Source organism: Parasteatoda tepidariorum, chromosome 2 (genome assembly GCF_043381705.1).
Source record: "Parasteatoda tepidariorum isolate YZ-2023 chromosome 2, CAS_Ptep_4.0, whole genome shotgun sequence".
NCBI classification, from domain to species: Eukaryota; Metazoa; Arthropoda; class Arachnida; order Araneae; family Theridiidae; genus Parasteatoda; species Parasteatoda tepidariorum.
Genome location: NC_092205.1, coordinates 71,365,825 through 71,388,210, shown reverse-complemented (window position 1 = coordinate 71,388,210; position 22,386 = coordinate 71,365,825). Strand labels below are relative to the sequence as shown.

At 30.6% G+C, this 22,386-nt stretch overlaps 1 protein-coding gene across 2 annotated transcripts in view; it reads right to left on the bottom strand.

The window, feature by feature from the left end:
• LOC107454469 (corticotropin-releasing factor receptor 2) overlaps positions 1-22,386 on the bottom strand; it is a 154,271-nt gene that overhangs the window by 40,671 nt on the left and 91,214 nt on the right. The window contains exons 3-5 of one of the 2 annotated variants that reach the window (XM_016071676.3): positions 20,876-20,967; positions 1,885-2,003; positions 497-626 (exon numbers count right to left, since the gene is read on the bottom strand). In XM_016071676.3, coding sequence (XP_015927162.1) covers positions 497-626; positions 1,885-2,003; positions 20,876-20,967 — 341 coding nt within the window. The remainder of the gene's footprint in view (positions 1-496; positions 627-1,884; positions 2,004-20,875; positions 20,968-22,386) is intronic. The other variant, XM_016071677.3, reaches the window with a different exon arrangement.

Sequence of the window (22,386 nt, the reverse complement as noted above, 5' to 3'; positions counted from 1 at the left end):
TTAAACTTGTAGATTACTACAAAAATAGACATTAAAAAAATCTGTAGCGTTAGGAGCAAAACTAATTTCAAATTTGAAATCCCCACACACGAGGCAAGATTAAGTTTTTGTATAAATGCAACAAACAATTTATATCCCAGTGTAATTAGTAAAAGAGTAAAATTGCCCATACATAGAACTAACTCCCATACATCTTTTCAACTGTCCCGCTATACTGGCACAATTGCAGCAAATAAGTGACAATCTGTGGGCAGATTTATATGAAGAAAATTGCCTTCAAATTGCAGATGTTGTATGACCTATGATCACATTTAAAATTATTTTCTGTCCATGACACGACACCAACCAACCAACCATTAGTAAAAGAGTAATATCTTTTTACTGATAACTTCGATTTTTAATTCATGAGTAATTAAGAAAATAATTATGTTCAATTAATAATTATTTTGTTATCAATTGTATTAGACTGAGCAAAACTAAAATTGTTTGAGTATACCTCATTTCTGAAGAGTCCTTCCATGGCTGGGGATATACCAGGTAATGAAATGGCTATCATCATGAAAGCGTGGAGTATGAGAGATAAAACTAAATTCTGATGAACTCGAACTCTGGAGCAATAAAGTGTTCTGTCGGAAAGAAAATGATAAGGATAAGAATTATAACAAATACTTGAAAATAAATATCATGAATATGACTGAATATTACAGCATATGCATGGTAATTATACATTACTAAAAGGAGAATTCTTAAAACTTCACCTGAAAGTTACGGTCAAGCACCGGTAATTCTGATTTTCTGGAGCAATTCATCTATCACCAATTACAGTTATAGACTATTCCGCGAAAATTTTTTTCATTTTAGTTATATTTTGCTTTTTAATGATTCTGTTTGCGATTATAAAATACTTAAAAAAATATTAATCAATACTGTGCAACATGCGAAATAATAGGTTTGGGTTCCCATTAATGATTTCTACCATTGTGTTACTACTGTTTGATTCAAAACCTTTTCTATATTTCGTGTAAAGTTTTAAAATAGAGCTTCAGCATTTGATCATCAAATTGATTTGATTTGATGAGCAGTATTTTTGGAGATATTCTTACCACTGCGCAAAGGTGCTGTAATTGAAAAATTTACTTTCAGAAGTTTAAAAAGAACATTTTTTAAAAATTTCAATGGTTCAAGTGGTGGCTATTTCCTTCAATATGCATGGTAATTAAATTTATAGAATTTCGGAAACTGATAGATACAAGGTGCCAGTAAACGGCAGCACCCAAAACCCTCAGAAAGGAATCAATTTGAGAAAGCGATTCTAAAGCTGCACCTCTCTTCTACACCATCCCTCCGTTCGAATCGAACTTTACTCATTCTAATTGTTTAATTAAGATTACGATTAAGATTACGCCATGTGGTAATTTTATATGCATAATAAGGATAAATATCTATTAATAGATGCATGTAAGATCTTTAAAAAAGTAATAATTTTTTAAAGGATTCTGTATTTAGTACAGAAGTACAGTTCTGTGGCATCTTAGATCTTCATTATAACTTTTTGAAGCCATGAAGAAAATTCCATACCCCGCTAACATTTGTCTATATTTGTAAGACGGGAACTTTTATGAATATTTGATATTCTTAGAATATTATAAAATTAAGCAACACTTATGCAATTTTAAAAAATATTTTTTTATAGGGTTAAGCATGATGCAATCGAGAATAGTTTGATTTGAAAATAATCAATAATAAAACAGATTACATCATATTACCTGTCTAGACATTACTATTAGATGCAACTTTGAATAAAAAAACATTTTCTTTTTGCTTGAGTTATTGTCAGAAATTTGCATACATAATTTTCATAAAAGCTAACAAAAAAGTAGGTACCTGAAAAACCAGAAAATGAAGATAGTGACCAACAGTGATGCTAATGAAATGATGGAGATGATTAAGATGATGTAGCTAATGGTTATAGGAGAAATTTGATGTCTATCTTCTATGTCTATCTGCAAAATAATAGAAAAACTAGATTACTTTTTTTTGTTCATTATTACATGATGGGCAAATTGGGGAAATGTCAGAGAAAAGGAAACGAATTGTGGTTTCGAACCGCTGAAAGCTCAAAGAGGAAACGATTATAGATACAATAGACATCGATAATTTGATTTCTCTTGAATTTTTTTTTATTGACTACAAATTTAAAGTTTATTTAATAATTAAGTTTTTTCCTACTTCTTTATTTTTGGTCTGTTTCGGTTAGAAAACTGTAACGATATCTAAAGTAAAAGTTAAATAAACAAATAAAATATTGATACATAAATAAAAGTTAATAAATAAAAAATTAATAAATGAAAAATTAATAAATAAAAAATTAATAAATAAAAAATTAATAAATAAAGAAAAATAAAAATTAATAATTAAAAAATTAATAAATAAAAATTAATTAATAAAAAATTAATAAACAAAAAATTAATAAATAAATAAGCCAAGATTATGGAAGAAGATAACTGAAGAAGTGAGGCAGGGAACGAGCATGAATGATATTCAGAGTCCTTGCTTTTCATTTTTATTGCCGAATCACAGCGAAGAAATCATTAAGTTATCGCTAAGAAAAGGTGCAACCTCTTTCCTTCCTTCTTGGCTTGCAATTCTGATTTCTATTTGCACACTTTTTCACAGTAGTAAAACTAAACTTCATGATACATAAATAAATGTCATTAATAATAAGCTAAATTTTAAAATCTGTACGATATCAAAAAACTAAGCCTACAATGGAGCAGGATCAAATCTTAGAACAGAAGAATGAAAATTATTATGGAAGTAGCAATGAAAACAGGAAAATGATGCAAAAAATAACATGGGATAATACCTGATACTTTTTCAAACTGAAATTAAAAAAAATATTAGTCGAAAAAAGAAAATCAAGAAAAGAGCAGGAGTGGTATTTAGTGTCCTTGCTCTTTATTTTTATTGCTGATTCATAATTAATACGTCATTTAATTAACTTGAAGCATTATAACCTCTTTCCTATCTCCATGGATGCAATATTGGTTCCTACTGGTACACACTCTCTCTCGTATGCCTGTTTAGGCAAAGGGGTGTGATTGTTCTTGTTTTCTAGTGGCGCCATCTATGGCCAAGAATTCGAATTCTGCCACACACATATGTCACATCCGTTTATAGGGCGGACCCATTCATTCATCCATGGATCGTAATATTGACCTGAATCAGAGAACGACCGATTTCCAATCCAGTACCTCCAGAGGTATTGACTTGTTATGGGAGCATGGAGGACTTTGCGACTCGACAGATTTAACGTGCCATTTACTGCACGGGAAGTCTTCGGCCAACGGGGTTCGAACCCACGGACTCTCGGACATGAGCCCAGCGCCCTACCGACCAGGCTATCTCGGTCTACTGCTACACTTTTTTACAGTAATAAAATTTATACGTCATGAGACATAACTAAATATCATAAATAATATGTTAAATTTTTAAATCAGCGAGATAACAAAAAATTAAGCCTGCAATGGAACAGAATGTTAGTAGAGAAAAATGGAAATTATTACGGAAGTAGATATGAGGAAAGAAAAGTGATGCAAATAAATAATATAGAATATTATTTGATATATTTTCAAACTGAAATTAAAATTTCAAATTTTTGCTAATTCTAATTTTGGGTACTTTGTTTGCCTTTACGGTTTCCTTTAAGTATGGATTAAAAATTTTCGACTGAACTTATATGGAAAAGATTTCTGCAGGAATGGTATATAGTATGAATTAAATATCAATGAAATGAACATTTTACAAAATGTGGAATATCTATATTCTATATCTATGTAGAATATCTATGTATTTTATCATACGGCATGAAATAACCATCACAGAATATACAGTGCGCAAAATAAAAAACGGACCACCCTGAATAACTTTTGATATAATAATCGCATCTTCATGTTCTAGGATTCAATCTTAATGGTTCGAAGGGAAGAACTTAAATAGGCAAAGTAATTATTGCAGATGATATTTTAAGTTACGAAATCAGTCACAAAAACGTACTTTCTCTAAATAAACATACCACAAACCAGAATCGGATTTTTGACCTCCAAAATACAGGGAATAGTCAAAATCAGGGAAATATGGTCTCAATAGTTTGGTCAGGAGAACTGTCTTAAGTTTGGATTTATTTAACTATTGCATTTATTTAACTTTTTGCGTATTTTATCATACTTCAAGAACTTTTTAAGTGAGCTGAAAAATTTTGCCCACAATTGTAAATTTCGTTTATCCAAAGACAATTCCGCACAAAATTTAACTCTTTTAAGAAATATTTATTATTTTATCTAATAATAAACGAAAAAATTAGGAATCGTAAATAGTCAAAATTTTACATCATTTCAAAGAATTTAATTTTGAATGATAAAATACAAAATTTGAGCGAAATCGTTCGAATAGTTCCTGAGAAAACGAGTTTTAAATGTAAAACATTTTTAAAATTCTGTTTCTCAGAAGCTATTAGACCGATTTCACTCAAATTTTGTATTTTATCATTTACATTTGCAGTTTTTTAAATGGCGTAAAAAATTTTATACCTTACAATTCAAAAGCTTTTCGTTTATTAAAAAATAAAACAATAAAAAATATTTATTAAAAGTTAAATTTTGCATGGGATTGTTTTGGCTAAACAAATTTTACAATTATGTGCAACATTTTTTAAATTCGCTTAAAAAGTTGTTAAACTTTGATGAAATACGCAAAAAGTAAAATTAACATTCTGAGGCTCAAACTTTGGACTGCTCTCCTGACCGAACCATTGAGAACATATTTCCCAGATTACGGCTTACCGCTATATTTTGGGGGTCAAAAATCCGGATCTGTCGTAAAAAAAAGATGTGTTTATGCAGAGAAAGTATGTTTTGTGGCTGATTTCGTAACTTAAAATAACGTCTGAAATAATTAATTAGCGTATTTGTCACCTCCTCCAACCATTAAGATTGAGTCCCAGAATGTACAAATCCGTTCATTAGATCAAAAGTTATTCAGGGTGATCCGTTTATTTTTTTGGCACTGTACATGCAGACATACCTATGAACAGGGTCGAACATTCCATTAGGTAAACATAGGCAACCACCAAGAGGCGTCAGAGAAAAGGGCAGTAAACTCTTGTCTATGGTTAATTTTTGTAATCAATTTAAGTAACCAATTTTGTTATTTAGCATATATATAGTTTGGATGGCTACCTGTGACCTAAGAAATAACAAAAATTCAAAATTCCAGTAAAGTAGTTTTGATTGCTAAAGTATAAATAGCTATATAGTGTTTCGAAGTTTGTTTTCATTCAAATAAAACATATATGATGTTCAAGAGATGAGAAATGATTGGATGGATGTCTTATTATTTTTATTCCTTTATTAGAATTCCTTCATACATTCCTTCAGGAATTTTCAATCATTTAATAATTATAATTTTTATTAAATTCAGTTGATTTTAATTATTACCAAAGATTAAGAGATAAAAAGTAATGTTGCGTAAATGAAAAATAATTGTGAATTTTAAATTAAAGTGAGTTTTGGTTATAGTTAACACATTCGAAGTCGATTTCGCATTTTTAATAGTTCAATTTTTAAAAATTGCTGTCATCAGTACAAATATTTAAAGCTCACAACTTTTGCATCTCGAAAAGTCTGCTGATAAACTAAGGTTATATTTAATAATATTCATAGCTAGCAGAAAAAATTTACTAAGTGGTTGTGATTTTTAGAACAATGTACAGTGAGCAAAAAATAAACATATCTACAGTGGAAACATATTTTGAGTTTTTTTTTATTGTAATACAATGAAGAAAATCAAAATTCTGAGAGAGATCATTCATTATACGACTAGTGAACTGGGAAAATAAATTGTAACCAAAAGCATGCAAAACAAAATGGCGGATATAGCATACTATAAAAAAGCTGGATCAAATTACGGTAAAAAGTACCTACCCACATCTTCCGTAACATCAATTTTACCGTAAAATTTTATACCGTATATTTTGAATTAATGATTATTTAACTACGGTGGTTCAGTGATTTTACAATAAATATTACTGAAAAAATTACGGTATATCAAATATTTTGTTCCGTTTATGATAAAAACAGATGTTACGGTAAAAAGTATCAGTACCTTGGTTGCCCGTACTTATTAATGTGACCTGATCCTAAATTTTTTTACTAAACAACGTTTTTCCTCGATACAGTCTTTCTTCCAGCTATTACATCCTTCGGAAAAATTTATTTGAGTAAAAAAAATAATTCGGTAATTTAAAATAAAAAAAATAATAATAACAATGATTATTTTCATAATTTGAAATTCTTCCTTCAAAAAAAAAAAATCCCCAGAAAATTTTTTCTAAAAAATAAAATTTTAAATAAACTACACCACGAAATTGAGCAATTCTACATACTTCCGAAATGAATGAAATTTTAAACGAAATTGAGCAATTCTACATACTTCCGAAATGAATGAAATTTTAAATACACAGTTAAATGCACATCCGTGAAGATTTGTTTCTGTAAACAAATGTAACTTTAAGAAAAACGCGTTTGAAGATTCTTGAACACAAGAAGAGGATTGTAATGTTATACAAATCTTAAATATGTATTTTCATAACCCAAAGAACTACATTACTACATTAAACCTTCATGATACATAAATAAATGTCATTAATAATAAGCTAAATTTTAAAATCTNCCCATAAATTAAAAAACTTTTTTATTCATAGTAAATATTATTTTATTATGATCTCTTCAATAAATTTTGTAAATTTGCAAAGTCTTTTACTTGCAACTTTCTCAGTTATGGAAATATTAAATGGACTTCTGGGGAAAATCAATCCGACTGTGGTAATTTCATTATGTAAAATATTTTTAAATGAATTATTCAAATGAATTTTGAATTGTGCAATCAGTCAGCGGTTGAATTCATCTGACATTTAAAATTTAACTTTTAGTTCTCTGTCAAAATATGTTAGTTTGACTTTATAAATACAGTAATATTTATTTCTAATTATTTTGCAGTTAAACATTATTTATAGCATTATGATATGTGTTCTTATGAATCATATCAAATGTTAAAATCTTTTATTTCGCATTTTTTTTTAAATTTTGTATACACCTTTGTAATTTCAAGTTTCCAAGACTTGTAGTTCATGAAGCGGCATCGACGGCCCTTACGCATTACGTGCTTTTCGCAGTTGAGAGAAATCGCCTTAAGTAAGTGAGGTAATTTTGTTTAAAATTAACAACATGTTATCAGAGACTTTATGTGAGAAAATTAATAGTATGTGTAAGCATTGTTTTTAAAATTTTGATTTATTTGCCAAACATATATATAAATCATTGAGTACTGAAACTCCAGCTCTCAATACAAAATTTTTCGCCAAAAGAAAAAGCAGGATAAAAACAATTTTTCACCGGACCATAATACTTTCATAATTTCACCATCTGAACAGTCCTTATCAGTCTCTAAAGTTCCAACATCTTTACGAATCATATGTCTTTCTCTAGCACCAACATCATATCGTTCTTTAATCTTTCACTGAGGCCAACATCTGAACATTCTTAAAGCTTTCTCTTTTGACACAAGGATGTTAATCACACTCTAAGAGAAAAGTGACTCAAGGCAAATGTAATACCCTTACCTGACGCATTTACATTCGTTAAATTTTAAGATTAAAATAGCAGAACTATAGCAATAAATTAAAATTTCATCAATCTTTAAATGAATTTTGACACTTTTTCTGAAAAATTATTTAGCGATGTTGTAATTTTGTTTATTATTTTAAATCATTCATACTTCCATTCATACTTTCATTCACACTTACATAAATAAAATTTTATGTACCCTTACATGCCAATTTTTATATCAGTTACTCTTTTTACATATATTTGATATGTATTTTCATGCAAGCAGACTTAAAATTAAATGCAAATATACTATGCACTTTTACATAGTAGATTCGATGTTAGAAGAAATAAATTGATAAAAATTTAAATTATTGCAATAGTTAAGTAGTTGATTAAAAATATTTTTGATGCCAGGTGTGGTATTTAACGGTAATTTGGAATAAAAATTTAGTATTACTATTTTAGCCTATGTTTTATAAGGAAAATTCCCTTTTTCTACTACTATTGTCTTATAAAACATCCACCTGCCTTAAGTGCACTTTTCTCTTACCTTCAATTTGCTGTCATTTGGCTCACTTTTCACCAAATCATCATTCTATTTCAGTTCCATTTATATCAGACATATCCTTTCTTTATAACAAACCAAATCAGTTCTTAAGTTTAACACATTCCAGTTCTTCTATAAATTTTGTAATTATTTACAGTATCCTGCTTTTTTTGACATGTTTCTTTTATAATAACAACAAATATGTACAAGTTTAAGGATGAAACAAAAGTTTAAGCGTCCCCGCAACTTCTCCCGCATATCATGGAACGCAAAAGTGATCTGCCAACAGCTCCGAAGGCTCGTCTGAAACGTCGGAAATGTGGTGACTTTTTCCGTTTCTGCACTAAAGCTGTTGTGCTGTTGTTCCATTCCTGCCATATTGAATCCTCTGCTGTATGATCATCTACTTTGAAGTTGTCTGCAACACCTTCATCTAGATGTAATGTTGAAGGGATATCAGACTCAGGCGAAGTTTCAGTGATGCTTGATGTCAAATTTTTGAGAGCAAAATAGTTTGCCTGATAGTCTTTAAGATTAGCACAGATCTGACTGCTGCTTGAGATAGCAATCTTTGAGATTTTCTGCTCCTCCAATAATACCATTGAGCTAGCATTGAAATTTCTCGATACTGAAACTTTTCCAAGATGATCTACTTCACCTCTATCTGCAACACCTTTATAGAGTTGTAAGTTTAAAGGGATATCAGAATTTGAGGGAGATTCGCTGATACTTGGTGTCAAAAAGAAATGGTGGTGTGTCAAATTTTCATCAGCATAGATAGGATCTGTTTTTTCGTTGTTAACAACCTCTTCAGCATCTGGCTTGAAATCGGCTTTCCTTTGCACCCATGAACAGCACTTAGTAATTGGCATTAAAATCTCTGGTCGACGGCAAGCTTCGTTATCCAAACTTGTCTCTCCATCACATGTTGTAAAATTATCCTCATTTCCTGCATCATAAGTTGACTCATCATTGAATTTGGAGAACTGGCAACTCAAATTATTGGAATTCTCACTGCGTGTCTCGGTGATTTTCTCTCCTTTCCAACTTTTTTTAAATTCTTCCTTCCACAAAACTAATACCAAATAGGAGACAATCGCAAGTAAGAATCCGTGCCATTTCAAATTTTCTGCAGAAGATGCGAGGACTAAGCAACATGCTATAGCAAACAAAGCAGGAATTTCCAGGAAATGTTTAACCATTTTATGGGGAGACGTAGGATATTTTTTTTCAAATCTAATCGAACGCAAACTTTAAGATGTCAAATTACGAAAGAAGTTAGCCAACAAACCTATTATATTTTCTAGTAATTATATCTTAACAATAGATTGGAACAATGTATTGATATGAGTTTTCTTCGTGAAATTTATAAAAACTCTCTCTTAACAATAACTTTAAAAATTTTAATTGTTTCATTTTTTCTTATTGTTAAAGATATATATATANTATATATATATATATATATATAAAATTCCACTTCGCTCAACAACCCTTATGGAGACTTCTTATTCACCTTTGCTTTTTTTTCCGTAATAGTTAACACATTTAACACATTATCATGGTACCGGTACTTTTTATCGTAAAATCCATTTTTTCTGGAACATGGTACAAAATTAAAAATCTGATATGTCATAATTTTTACAGTAATAAGTACTGTAAAATCACGGAATCACTCCAGTAAAATAAATATTACTGTAAACATTATGGTATAATATTTTACGATAAAAATGGATTTTATGGATGATGCACCCAAAGTGCCGGAATTTTATATTGTAACTTAATCCAAAAATTTTTTTTACAGCGTAAAGGCAATTTTGATTATTAATGAATTAAAATGGCGGGCATTTGTATTTAAATATTGAAAAATGATGGTCTTAAGGAACATAATCTCTTAGACACCTTGATTATTAATTTATTCTTATGTGGATTATTATAAATTTCAATTGAAGTTTAATGTTAATATTTAAAAAGAACTTTTACGTTTCTCACAATAGCACTCAAATTTCTTGTTCTTGAAACTCTCTATATGATTTTGAGGTTTTACTTTTTTAGTTATTAACAAAATGGTCGTTTTCGAAGAATACCCAGTAAGATTTAAAGCATTATTGGGAACATTTTCGCTACAAATAAAAAAAGCTAAAAATTAACTTACATTTTATTGAAATCTATTCATAATCATAAAATTCATTTAAACGGTCCGTTAAAAATATTACAAAACCACCTGCGACAATTTGCATATTATGCATCATACTTATTTTAGCAAGATCAGGACAAGTGTTGGACATGGTTACAATATTTGAAAACGTTTTAATAGAATTTTTCATAAAGGAGTTTTTTTCTTAGAATAAATCGTTTCCTTAAATCGATTTAAAATAAGCGATTTAGGAATACTTATTTTTGGTTATTTTGTGAAATGAATAGTCGAATTAAAAATGAGAATACGGAATTTTTTATTCATTTTTTTTAAAAGTCAAATGCGAATAAATGCTATTTCAAATTTTGCGAAATCGAATTCTAGAAATATCACACAAAAATAAAATAGCAATCTAAAATGTGGTGATACGATGTAGAGGTTTGTTAAAAAAACAAACAAACCCCAATCTATGAAAAACAAAATGCGTAAAGGTTATTACAAACCTTTTAGTTTCTTATAGTTTAACTGTAGTAAAAATATTAAATCCTTTTTAGCCTATAACTTAGATCTAAACTATAAAGATCACTGTATTCGATATCGAAATCGATCCTTAAAATCTACTCTTTCTTGAATGTCGGAAATGTCAGAAAACATCATGATTTTGTGAAAGAAAAGGAAAGATATAAAGTTTTGTTAGTTCATCGCAACATATGGAATATATTTTTTTATCGTCAGTCGCTATGAAAAGACAAATATTTTTATAAAGTTTTATTAATCTTTGCACTTTTAAGCACTTTTTAAGTGTGTTGGCACATCCATAGTTCTAGGTTTGAATTTTAGAATATAAGTAATAAAATAAATTATCGAATAAAAGCTTATTTTACGAAATTATATTTTTCTTTCTTTTTTTACTATGAAGCTGAAATAAAAACTTTACTAAGTTAAGCACCGCGCATCGCTGATTGTAATCTTGTCAAATAACAAATTATAACTTCTTTTTTCCACGTTTTACATTTTAGTTTGCTACATACGAGTAATTAAACTTGTGTATGCATTATATAAAAGATTAATTGCTCTTGTATATTCATTTATCTCAAAATTAGTTGAAGATTTTCAATTATTTCAGTTTTATTTCAATCACTTCGCAAAAACAAAACTTAATTTGATCGTAACCGTTCGTATACAGACTTGCTCATTACCTAAATTTAATCTGATGAACATCTCAATTCTAGTTATCCAGAGGGCGCTACCAGCCTAAACTAATCGTTTGCGTTACATAATGTATTAAATTTCAAGATTAAGAACAATATTCAAGATTAAGAAAAAATAAGAGAAATCATAATTAGAAATTTAACTTAATTGATATTTTGATGTTGTGAAATGCGTTGTTCTTACTGCATAATGGAAAAAAGAGAGTGATTTGTTTTATGCGTACGAAGAGTTAGACCATATTAAGATTAGATATAAATCATCATTAGCAGCCCTGGAATGCCAAGTAGGATTTTGATGTTGCAAAGAAGGTGTATTAGCCATTTGAAATTATTCTGAACTATCCAATAACTATTATTAAATAAAACAATTTTTATTTCAAACTTTTCTTTTATTCTTTAAATGCTTTTGCCGTTTTAATTATTACAACAGATAATTAAAGAAGCATAAGCGTGTGATAGTTAAGAATGATTCTAACTGTAGTTTAAGTTCTACATTCTTCTGGGATGCTAAATTGAAAGGCACTGATAATTTTCAATTGTGGTGACTCATATTTTGTATTTAAAAGCAGTTTTCTCGTTTAATACGGTTTGAGCAAATTCAACCAAAATAATAACATAACGTAGCAGACAATTTAAACTATTCTTTACATAAAGGATTTACCAAACAGAAGCAACATTTCTTTTGTGTCAGAGGGCCTTATTGAGACAGTCTTGCAGTTAACAGCTAGGTTACTGATCTAGTTTAGCTTTTGGAAAAGTAACCCCATATGAAGTTGTATATTAGCCTAGTGTATAACTCACAATATAAATTGAGTGCAAAAAATGACTGGACCAAAGTAGTTTTAAACAGCTTTAAGCGGAACGAACATTTTAACTATACCGCATCCTTTGACGCTAACCATGCAAATATAAATCACGTGTTGCGAGGTCCGAAGATTTTGGTGACCATGTGAATAAGATTAAATGGTCGTCACTTGCAGGTTCGAGACACTATTTATGAGCAAACAGCACCAAAAACATTGCAAGAAATGAAAGAGTGCATTTGTACTGCTATAGGAACCAATCATGATTTGAAACTACTAAATATGTTTAACGAACTGGTTAATATTGTCCTGTAACAAAATGGTAATATTTGTAACTGAAAAAAAATCTTGGTATATATATATATTTCTTTAATTTCGCTTATCCTTTACGTTAATCATTATGTTAGTAAATTTCACTTGCAATGAGTGCAATAATTATGAAAATAAAAATATATCAAATCCGATCTCTTTATGTGTGATAATCCTGTGAATTAACCATAAAGGCCCATTAATGTATGCAGACTAAGAATACTGAGAAAAGCTAATCGAAATGCAATGGAGAATTTTCTAAGAAGCCGCATGCTTTTAACTGAAATGCTTAAGGTCTCAATGTTAGAACATGAAAGTCTTAAATTTCTCTAAAACTAAATCTTTTTCAAATCTAATAATTTCTGGAAAGTTCACGGAACCCTTTTGAATATTTAATCAGCATTAGCATATAGGCTACTTAATCTTTGCACTTTTAAGCACTTTTTAAGTGTGTTGGCACATCCATAGTTCTAGGTTTGAATTTTAGAATATAAGTAATAAAATAAATTATCGAATAAAAGCTTATTTTACGAAATTATATTTTTCTTTCTTTTTTTACTATGAAGCTGAAATANTAATTTTTAGCTTAGTATCACATATCAAAATTTAAAAAAAATTCATACTCGCTCCGACCATCAGACCATTATTTAAATTTGCTTTCTTTTAGGTTCCTCTAATATCTGACGCTTATCTAACTAATTATGACACCAATCAATCAAATTAACGTTTTTTATACTCGCTCCGACCTCCAGACTCACTTTGTATTTTCTTGTTTTTTACAGTTTTAACAAATATTGGTTGCCTGTACTCAATATAGTTTGTTCCTAATCAACATAACCAATACTTTCCCCACTCGCTCCGACGGCCGGACCCATTTTCTAACGGTTAGTACTAACCATTTAAAATTTATTTGAATAAGAACAGCATTCAGAAAGGATTCTGCAAGTGAAACAGGAGAAGTTTATCAAACAAATTTTTTTTAAAAAAAGCTTTCTGGATATATATTTATTCTACAATTATTAAGTTTTTCATTTTTCATATCCATTCCTATGGGGTTTTGCCTATGGCAAAATTTTGCCATACATGTATGGCAAAAATTTGCCATAGGATATTCCTATGGGGTTTTGCCTATGGTAAAATTTTGACATACACTTTTGCCATATACGTATGGCAAAATTTTGCCATATATGTATGGCAAAAGTGTATGGCAAAATTTTGCCATAGGCAAAACCCCATAGGAATATCCTAGGGCATTTTTTATGGCAAACCTATGGCAAATTTTCCTAAGGGATATTTCACACTGCAGTTTAAGTTTTAAACTCTTCTGGGATGCTAAATTAATAATTTTTAAACGTGGTGACTCATATTTTGTATTTAAAAGCAGTTATCTCGTATTTAATAGGATTTGAGCAAATTCAACCAAAATAATGACAAAGTGTAGCAGACAATTTCAACCATTTTTACATAAAGGATATTACCTACCAAACAGAAGTAACATTTCTTTTGTGTCAGAGGGCCTTATTGAGACAGTCTTATAGTTAACAGTTAAGTTACTGATCTAGTTTAGTCTTCAGAAAAGCAACCCCATATGGCGTTCGTTGTACATTAGCCTAATGTATAACGCACGATATAAATTAAGTGAGAAAAAAAAATGACTGGATCAAAGCAGTTTTAAACAGGGTTAAACGAAACGAACATTTTAACTATACCACAACGTTTGACGCTAACTATGTAAATATAAATCACATGGTGTAAGGTCCGAAGATTTTGGTGACCATGTGAATAAGAATAAATTACCGTCACCTGCAGGTTCGAGACGCTGTTTATAAACAACAAGCACCAAAAATATTGCAGGAAATGAAAGAGTGCTTTTCTACTGCAATGGAACTAATGATGATTTGAAACTACTAAATATGTTTAACGAACTAGTTAATATTGTCCTGTAACAAAAGGGTGACATTTGTAACTGAAAAAAAAATCTTGGCATATATATTTCTTTAATTTCGTGTATCCTTTACGTTAATCATTATGTTAGTAAATTTCACTTGCAATGAGTGCAATAATTTTGAAAATAAAAATATATCAAATCCGATCTTTTTATTTGTGATAATCCTGTGAATTAACCATAAAGGCCCATTAATGTATGCAGACTAAGAATACTGAGAAAAGCTAATCGAAACGCAATGGAGAATTTTCTAAGAAGCCGCATGCTTTTAAATGAAATGCTTAAGGTCTCAATGTTAGAACATGAAAGTCTTAAATTTCTCTAAAACTAAATCTTTTTCAAATCTAATAATTTCTGGAAAGTTCACGGAACCCTTTTGAATATTTAATCAGCATTAGCATATAGGCTACAGGTTGATCCTGTTTCCAATTATATTCACCAAGGTAAATTTACTCCCCGTAATTAGATAGTGCTCGATATAGCCAAGACTTAGTGAATTAGTAATAATTACAACCACAATTCGACAGCTAGGATAATGGGATAAAAGCCTTGGGAGTCATTTCAGAGACATTATAATGCATTTGAACTCAGTCGCGAAATGCAATGCAGTCATTTAAAAGGCTTTATTTGGTGGGATGTTCTGCAGTTCTCCCTAATGACTGCTATGATATAAAGCAATGACTTTAGATTTTGCGTAAAGAATAAATATCTAATTCATTATGAATTTTGTGATCCATAAATCTTTTCAGGAGCAAACCTCAAAAAGAGTGAATAAAAAAAATTTTTCTTAAAGATTTTTGTTCTATTTTTTTAAAAAAAAAAAGTTATTGAATGGGCATTATACCCACTCTAAGAAAATTATTTCAATGATGAACCATATTATCGTTACCTTTATGAAATGGTTCGTATTTGCTGCAACCTTAATAAGGTGTTCAATTGAACCATATTTTTCGTTCAAGTTTAAGCATACTATCATGTAATCGAGTTTAAGCAATACAATCATATGGATCAACATATCGCCATATTAAGATAAGAAATGCACCATATTCGGTACACAATTATAATAATGATTTATCAACAAAAAACATGTAAAAAAACAATTTTTAATATTTTCTTATCACTTTATTTAATAAGAGACAAAAATAATGCATTGCAAAGTATACAGCTGTTAAATATGTAAACTATGTTATTAAAATAGGTTGAATAATTTCTGAATTATAAAGCTACGTTATTAAAATTCTACTTCTTAAGACAAATTTTGGTCAAATTTAGCATTTTGCATTTAAAATTACAAAGTTTAAAAACAGCTTGTATACCTTACAATTTAATTTGCTTCGACTTTTATTCAATAAAATAACAGAAAGCAATAAAAATTATTTTTTACATGAAATTATCTCTGTATAAATTATAATAATGTGCAAAAAATTACTGATATATGGTGAAACTAACATTAAGGGGTCCAAATTTTCAATGACTCTTCTGACTAAACTGTTGATACCATATTTTCCAAATTGCGACTACTCCCATATTATTATGTTTGAAAATCCATATTCCATGAAAAAAGGCATGCTTATTCTGAGGTAGTACGCTTATGTGCATCTGATTCTATAATTTAATTAATAGTTAGCACTAATTACTTACCATATTTGAGGTAAATTCTTCGAAACAATATTCTTAATTAATTAAAAACACTTAATTCGGAAAAGAACCAGATCATTCGAACAAAAGTTATGTAGGGTGATTTCATTTTTATTTTTCAGCTTTTCTAGGACTATATTTAATCTTATTTTAAAATATATAATATTAATACAAAGTATATATAATATTTTTTCGCATGCTTTGTATATAATTCAGTTTTAATTTTTAACAGACTCATGTAAAATTTTTTGAGCTAGAATTTCTGTAAGTAGAGTCAGACAAACAATAGTTGACAGACATATATTTCACCATATTACATAGACATATATTATGCCTATATCTCAACAAAACATTTTATAGTTGTTGAAATATAGGCATTATTTGAGTTTCCAGTTGTGATTAGCTATACTTTACTCACGGGGCACGTCCTTTCTTACTTTGCTTTGAAGATATGAGGTTTGTTTGAAACATTTATGGCACTTCGAAAGTTCGTCACGAATTTTTAAAAGTCGATTGAATTCAAACTGGATTCTGTGCATGTTGTTCGATAAAAGATAATGGTGCGTAGGAAGCGATTCCATACGTATCTAATGAATTTTAATTTAAATATTTATTCAAGTAATTCAATTTTTTTCATTGTTATCAAAATATTGATTTATCTAAGAGTATTCAGATTTTCTGAATTTTGAATTCGAACTATTAAAAATTATTATTTTTAAAGATAAAAAAGTTAAGCATATAATTGTTAAAAAATATTCTGTGAATACTTTTAAAATTGCTTCTTTCACGTCAAAATTGTGCATCCATGACAAAGGTTGCTGCATGAGCAAAGTTCGTAAAGTGAACCACAATAAAACTTTATTAGCTTCAAAAATATATAAATTGGAAATAAAAGTCGACATGTTTGAAGGTGCCAAAAAAGACGCCCATTTTAAGGACTTGCCAGACGCGATTGAGAAAAAGTAAAAGTGTTCTGAAATGTAAAACGTAAAGTTGCCAACGAAAAATGGAAATATAAGGGTGAGGAGAGCACAGACGCAGTAGTAGAAAAGAGAGGAAAAACAGAACAAGAAAAACACTAGTGGCTGAGAGAGGCAAATCAAGGTAAAATGCTTTTCCAAGTACTATGAAGGATTGGTAAGGAACTAATGTCACTAAAAAGGGAGCAAAACAAAATTCCATAATATCAAGATGAGTTGATGGGATTGAGGTGGAAGTAATTTTGGCATTGTTGAAATTGAATTTATGCCTAAAGCGGCCCAGACACTGAGAAGCCAAGCGATAAGAAAGATATATACAGATGGAGAATTGCTATACTTTTGCGTTGGGATGCGCAGAGGTGATTTGCGCATGCTAATGCAAACGTGTAGGAATCTTACTCTCGTATATCTCCTACTTACGCTTGTCTCCTCTCTATATGTCCTGCATAAGATTCTAACAATGAGAAGCAATTAATGTTTTTTCGAATTCTTGATAACTGATACATGGATCGTGTTCCTATTTTATAGCGCGTCTAGTTTGTCTGATGTATCTAAGGTCACACTGACAAGGAATATGCCATAGTGATTATCAAAACTGATAGGAAATTTAAGAGAGAACCACCTCATCATAGCGCATGGAAACGCATTTTACCTGATTTTTCCCCTCTCGGTCACTATTTTTCATATTTTCTCTCTCTCCACTGCATTGGTTTTTCTCATCTGGTTCCGCAACTTTATTTTTCTTTTTTTAGTTGGCAATTTTACGTTTTATATTTCAAATCACTTTTGTTTCTTTTCATTCACGTCAGGCAAGTCTTGAAAATGGGTGCCTGTTTTTGAGCGCTTGGAACATGTCGGCTGTAATTTCCAATTCGTATATTTTTGAAGAGAAAGAAGTTTTCAATCAAGTAATATCTTACCACATCAGTTTCTTGGGATTATTTATTCAACAATTTGCAAATTAAATTCGAAATTTATTAATAACATATTTCAAATTGGATGTTTACATGTTCGAAAGACATTTCCAACTGAACGAATAAAGTTCGAGAAAGATTTATGAATGATTCAGAGCATAGACAATAGTGGAAACTACGAAGCAGTGAAACCAATCGAGAAATCAACTAATTTGTAAGTTAGTCAAGAAATGTTAGAGAAATACATTTCCCTTTCCCTTGCATCGAATATAATTTGAGTAACAATGCAGAAATGTCTTTAGAGATTATAATTTTCTGAAATTAAATGTAACCCGTTCACTTAAGTACCTATTTAAGTATCAACAATTATTAATGAACAAAATTATAATGTCTAATCTAAACAACTCGTCATTAACTATAATACGAATTATTAATAATGTTACTCGTTATATAAATCAACAAATGTATTGCACATGGAATTTGACGCATTCTTAGTTAGTTTTTACATATTATGTATCCATAGCCCATAGAGGGCCAAGGCCTACTGTGCCCATCTCAGTTTTCTTGACCTTGGGTTCTGGGGTCCAGGAGCAGATGTTTCGGTTAAGTGGTCAGCCAAACGCAAAACTCCTAGTGTTTAGTTCCCAAGCACGCTTGGGTCCGAGGATCGAACCCAGGACCTGTAGGACGAGAGCGCGAGGCGCTACCACTCAACCACCGGGCGTCACATATTATATATACACTGTAAAAAAGACTTTCCTACCTAAATTACAGTCAGTGTCCAAAAAAATTGTTCCAGTTACTGATGGTAAAAATAAGTTCATGCTTGTAAAGCGACAATGACCATAAAAATACAGGTCTGCCAGTAACTTATTTTCGTAAAGTATGTGATACTTGACCGCAATTTATATTATGCTTGAAAAGTTATCTCCAGATCAGGCCTTCACAATTTTTAAGATTTAGGTGATTTGTTTAACGAATTATGTAGAAACGTCAAACGAGGCGAAGCTCACGTAGTGCTGCCATGTGTCGAGAAGAGCAAAATTTACATATTCGTAGTTTGTTCGTACTGGTGAGTCCTCTTGACTACCAAAAAATTAATGTCAGGTTCTCTCTTGAACAGGACAATGTTAAAAGTCTACCGTTGCTCGCCACCTTCTTGCGCTGGAGACAATGGGCATCCGTTACCCGGAACCGCTCCAGCTGAGAGTTTTTACAGATGGCTCTTTCGATCCGGATCAACCAAATGCTGGAGCTAGTATCTTTTGTAATCTCTTCTCCTTTGGTGCCCAAGTGGGTGCCACTAGATCTGCTTTCGACGGGGAAGTTGTTGCTATCCGTATTGCTCTCGAACAGCTTTTTTGCTTTATTGAGTCTTTTTCTAATGTGGTTACCCTTTCAGACTCGAAGGCGGCGCTTTGCTCGATTGAATCTATGCATTGCTCTTCCACTATCGACGTTCTAAAATATCAGGATGCGATACGCAAACTCCACCAATTTGGTAAAACTGTAGCCCTACAATGGATTCCCGGGCACTGTGATATTGCAGGAAATGAGAGGGCTGATGTTTTGGCAAAGAGAGGCACAAGAATTCTCCGGGCTCTTAGTAGCCCAGTCCCCTTTTCAACTTTAAAAAGGATTATTAGATCAAAAATCAATGGGGATTTCCATCACCAACTGTCAGAAAGGGTAAAAACCAAGTGTGGAGAGATCTTCGACAGAACACCATTTCAGACTGGCCGCGCTGCGAAGCGGTGGCTCAGTTTCGCCTACATATACCGGACATGACTGCCTAGCCGCGCACCTGCTTCGTATAGGGCTGGCACCTGATCACTATTGTTCTCTGGAAGAGCCAAGCTGTTTTGGATGGCAGCCACATCCTGTGCTGCAGGGCCCTCCACGGGTCGTCGTCTACCGAGCGATATTGGGAAGCAAGAGCGCTCCTGAGGAAATGACTTTTTACTTTCTTGTTTTGTTCCGGTGTTTTTGCTTTTTAACATGACAATTCACCTCTGCCATATGAAATAAATAAATAAAAGTTTGTTTGTGGACACCAATGTGGAAGTAGTACGAGAGAGATTTCCTAGAGTGCCAGCTGAGATCGAAACAATGACCTTCAGGTCCATAGCTTGATGCTGTAACTATCATGGAACAGGATGTGCACCCTCAAATTGAGTTAAGAAATCTTAATAAGCTGGTAGTTTAGTTTAAGAGTCAACTCTACTAATTTTAGTGAAGTTCGTTACCATTACGGGTACTGCGCATTTTTTTCTTCAAAAAGAGCTGGCTGCATAAATTAACGACCTATACTACGAATTGTATGGGATTTTTTTTAAAATGTAATATCTCACAGAAGTTAAGTAGTTATCGTACGTAATGGATTGAGTAATAGCACTTACTTTTGCATAATTTTTAATCAATTATTGTAGTTTTGATGAAAGAAGGCACGCATAATATTATAATATGCATAATATTATAATATTCATAATATTTATGCACGTTTCCAAATGGTGCGATTTTGTTCTGAATAAGGTATTAAGATTCCTATTGTGTAAAACTGAAAATTTAAATATGCTGGTCATTTACAATTTGTTACATTTAAATAAATTAAAATTTTAAAAAAAAAATTTCGAGACTGACCTGAAGCATTATTAAAGTACAAAATTACAAGAATGTATTTTTGTACAAATAAACATTAATGCACACACAAAATTATTAAATAGTTCTTACCCGTACATCTAAATTTTCACATTCAGTATAGTTTGTCCACTGACCGCGGGACCAAACACCTTGATCATTACATATTCTGTAAGCTACAGCACCTTAAAAATAAAAATGTATTAAACATCAATCTTCTTAAGTTAACATTTTAATTAAAAAGCAACTTTTTAAATTAATTACACACGCTTCTAAGTTATTAATCTATATTTAAAGCATGTATGGGATACTTGAAATAAATTATTTATGCTTCGAACATAAATTATTAATGAAGTCTCACAATCAAAGCTGTTACTTGGTTAAAATCAAGGAAGTAGCAAAGTCTTAAATATTATGAAATTCATATGATCCACATTAGACATTCTTATTAATTTGATTTAAACTACTTCATAAATATAAATAAAATTAAAGGATTCAGAATGAATATTAATTTTAAACAATTGCTCGTTCAAAATTAAAATATCGAAATATTTTTTTTTTATGTTGAAAACCTCTGCATTAATTATTATAAAATGGAAAGTGCAGCGGTTTCTAATGAGTTGTTTGTGAAATATTTGATATTTTGTAATAGTTGATAAATTTAATATTCTTAAATATTTGGCTTAATGCAAGGCGGCCAATAATTTTTAAAATGTTGGAAGCAACGTCTTGTAATTTCGAGAGAAAAGTACTATAAGTACTTCTGAAAATTTAAAAGCATTTAAATTTTTTTTTTAAATGCCATTTTTTTGCAATTCAATATTGCTAGCCTGATTATCTTCCGGTAATCTAGTAAATACAATATTTTTTTTACCCTCAAGAATTTTCTGCTTCGAATTAAAAGTGAATTAAAAAATTAAAGTTTTTTGTATGAATAGAAATGAAGTTAAAAATATTCAGACTATGATCAATCATTTTCTTTTTATTAATTGAGGAATATAACTATACAAGTTACACGGAGAGGAAAACCACGAAAACCTCCCAAGGCTAGCTGAGACCTTGATCCGTCTTCTACTGAGGATATTTAACGACAGCATCGCCGCAAACCAAGAGCAGAATTCGAATCAACCAGAGATTGCTAAGGATCGAACTTGGGTCACTTCATTGAGAAGCCATTCTCTGTTAGGTTTTAGAGCGATTGTATTCTTTTATTTCCACTGACATACAAACTATTTACAAAACATTAATAACAAAAAAAAGAAGGAAAATCGTTTGAGTTGCCTAACAACCAGTCAGAGTTGCAGTTATTATATTTACAAGAGTTGGCAGACGATTTAAAACAATTATTTAAACTAATTCTCCATTGATGTCGGAATATCCTCCCCATCCTGGTCAACCTCAAGAGGGATGACCAATTGTATTCTTTTATTTCCACTGAGATAAAGACTATTTAGAAAACATTAATAACAAGAAAAAGAAGGAAAATCGTTTGGGTTGCCTAGCAACCAGTGGGAGTTGCAGTTATTATATTTACAAGAGTTGGCAGACGATTTAAAACAATTATTTAAACTAATTCTCCATTGATGTCGGAACATCCTCTGAGT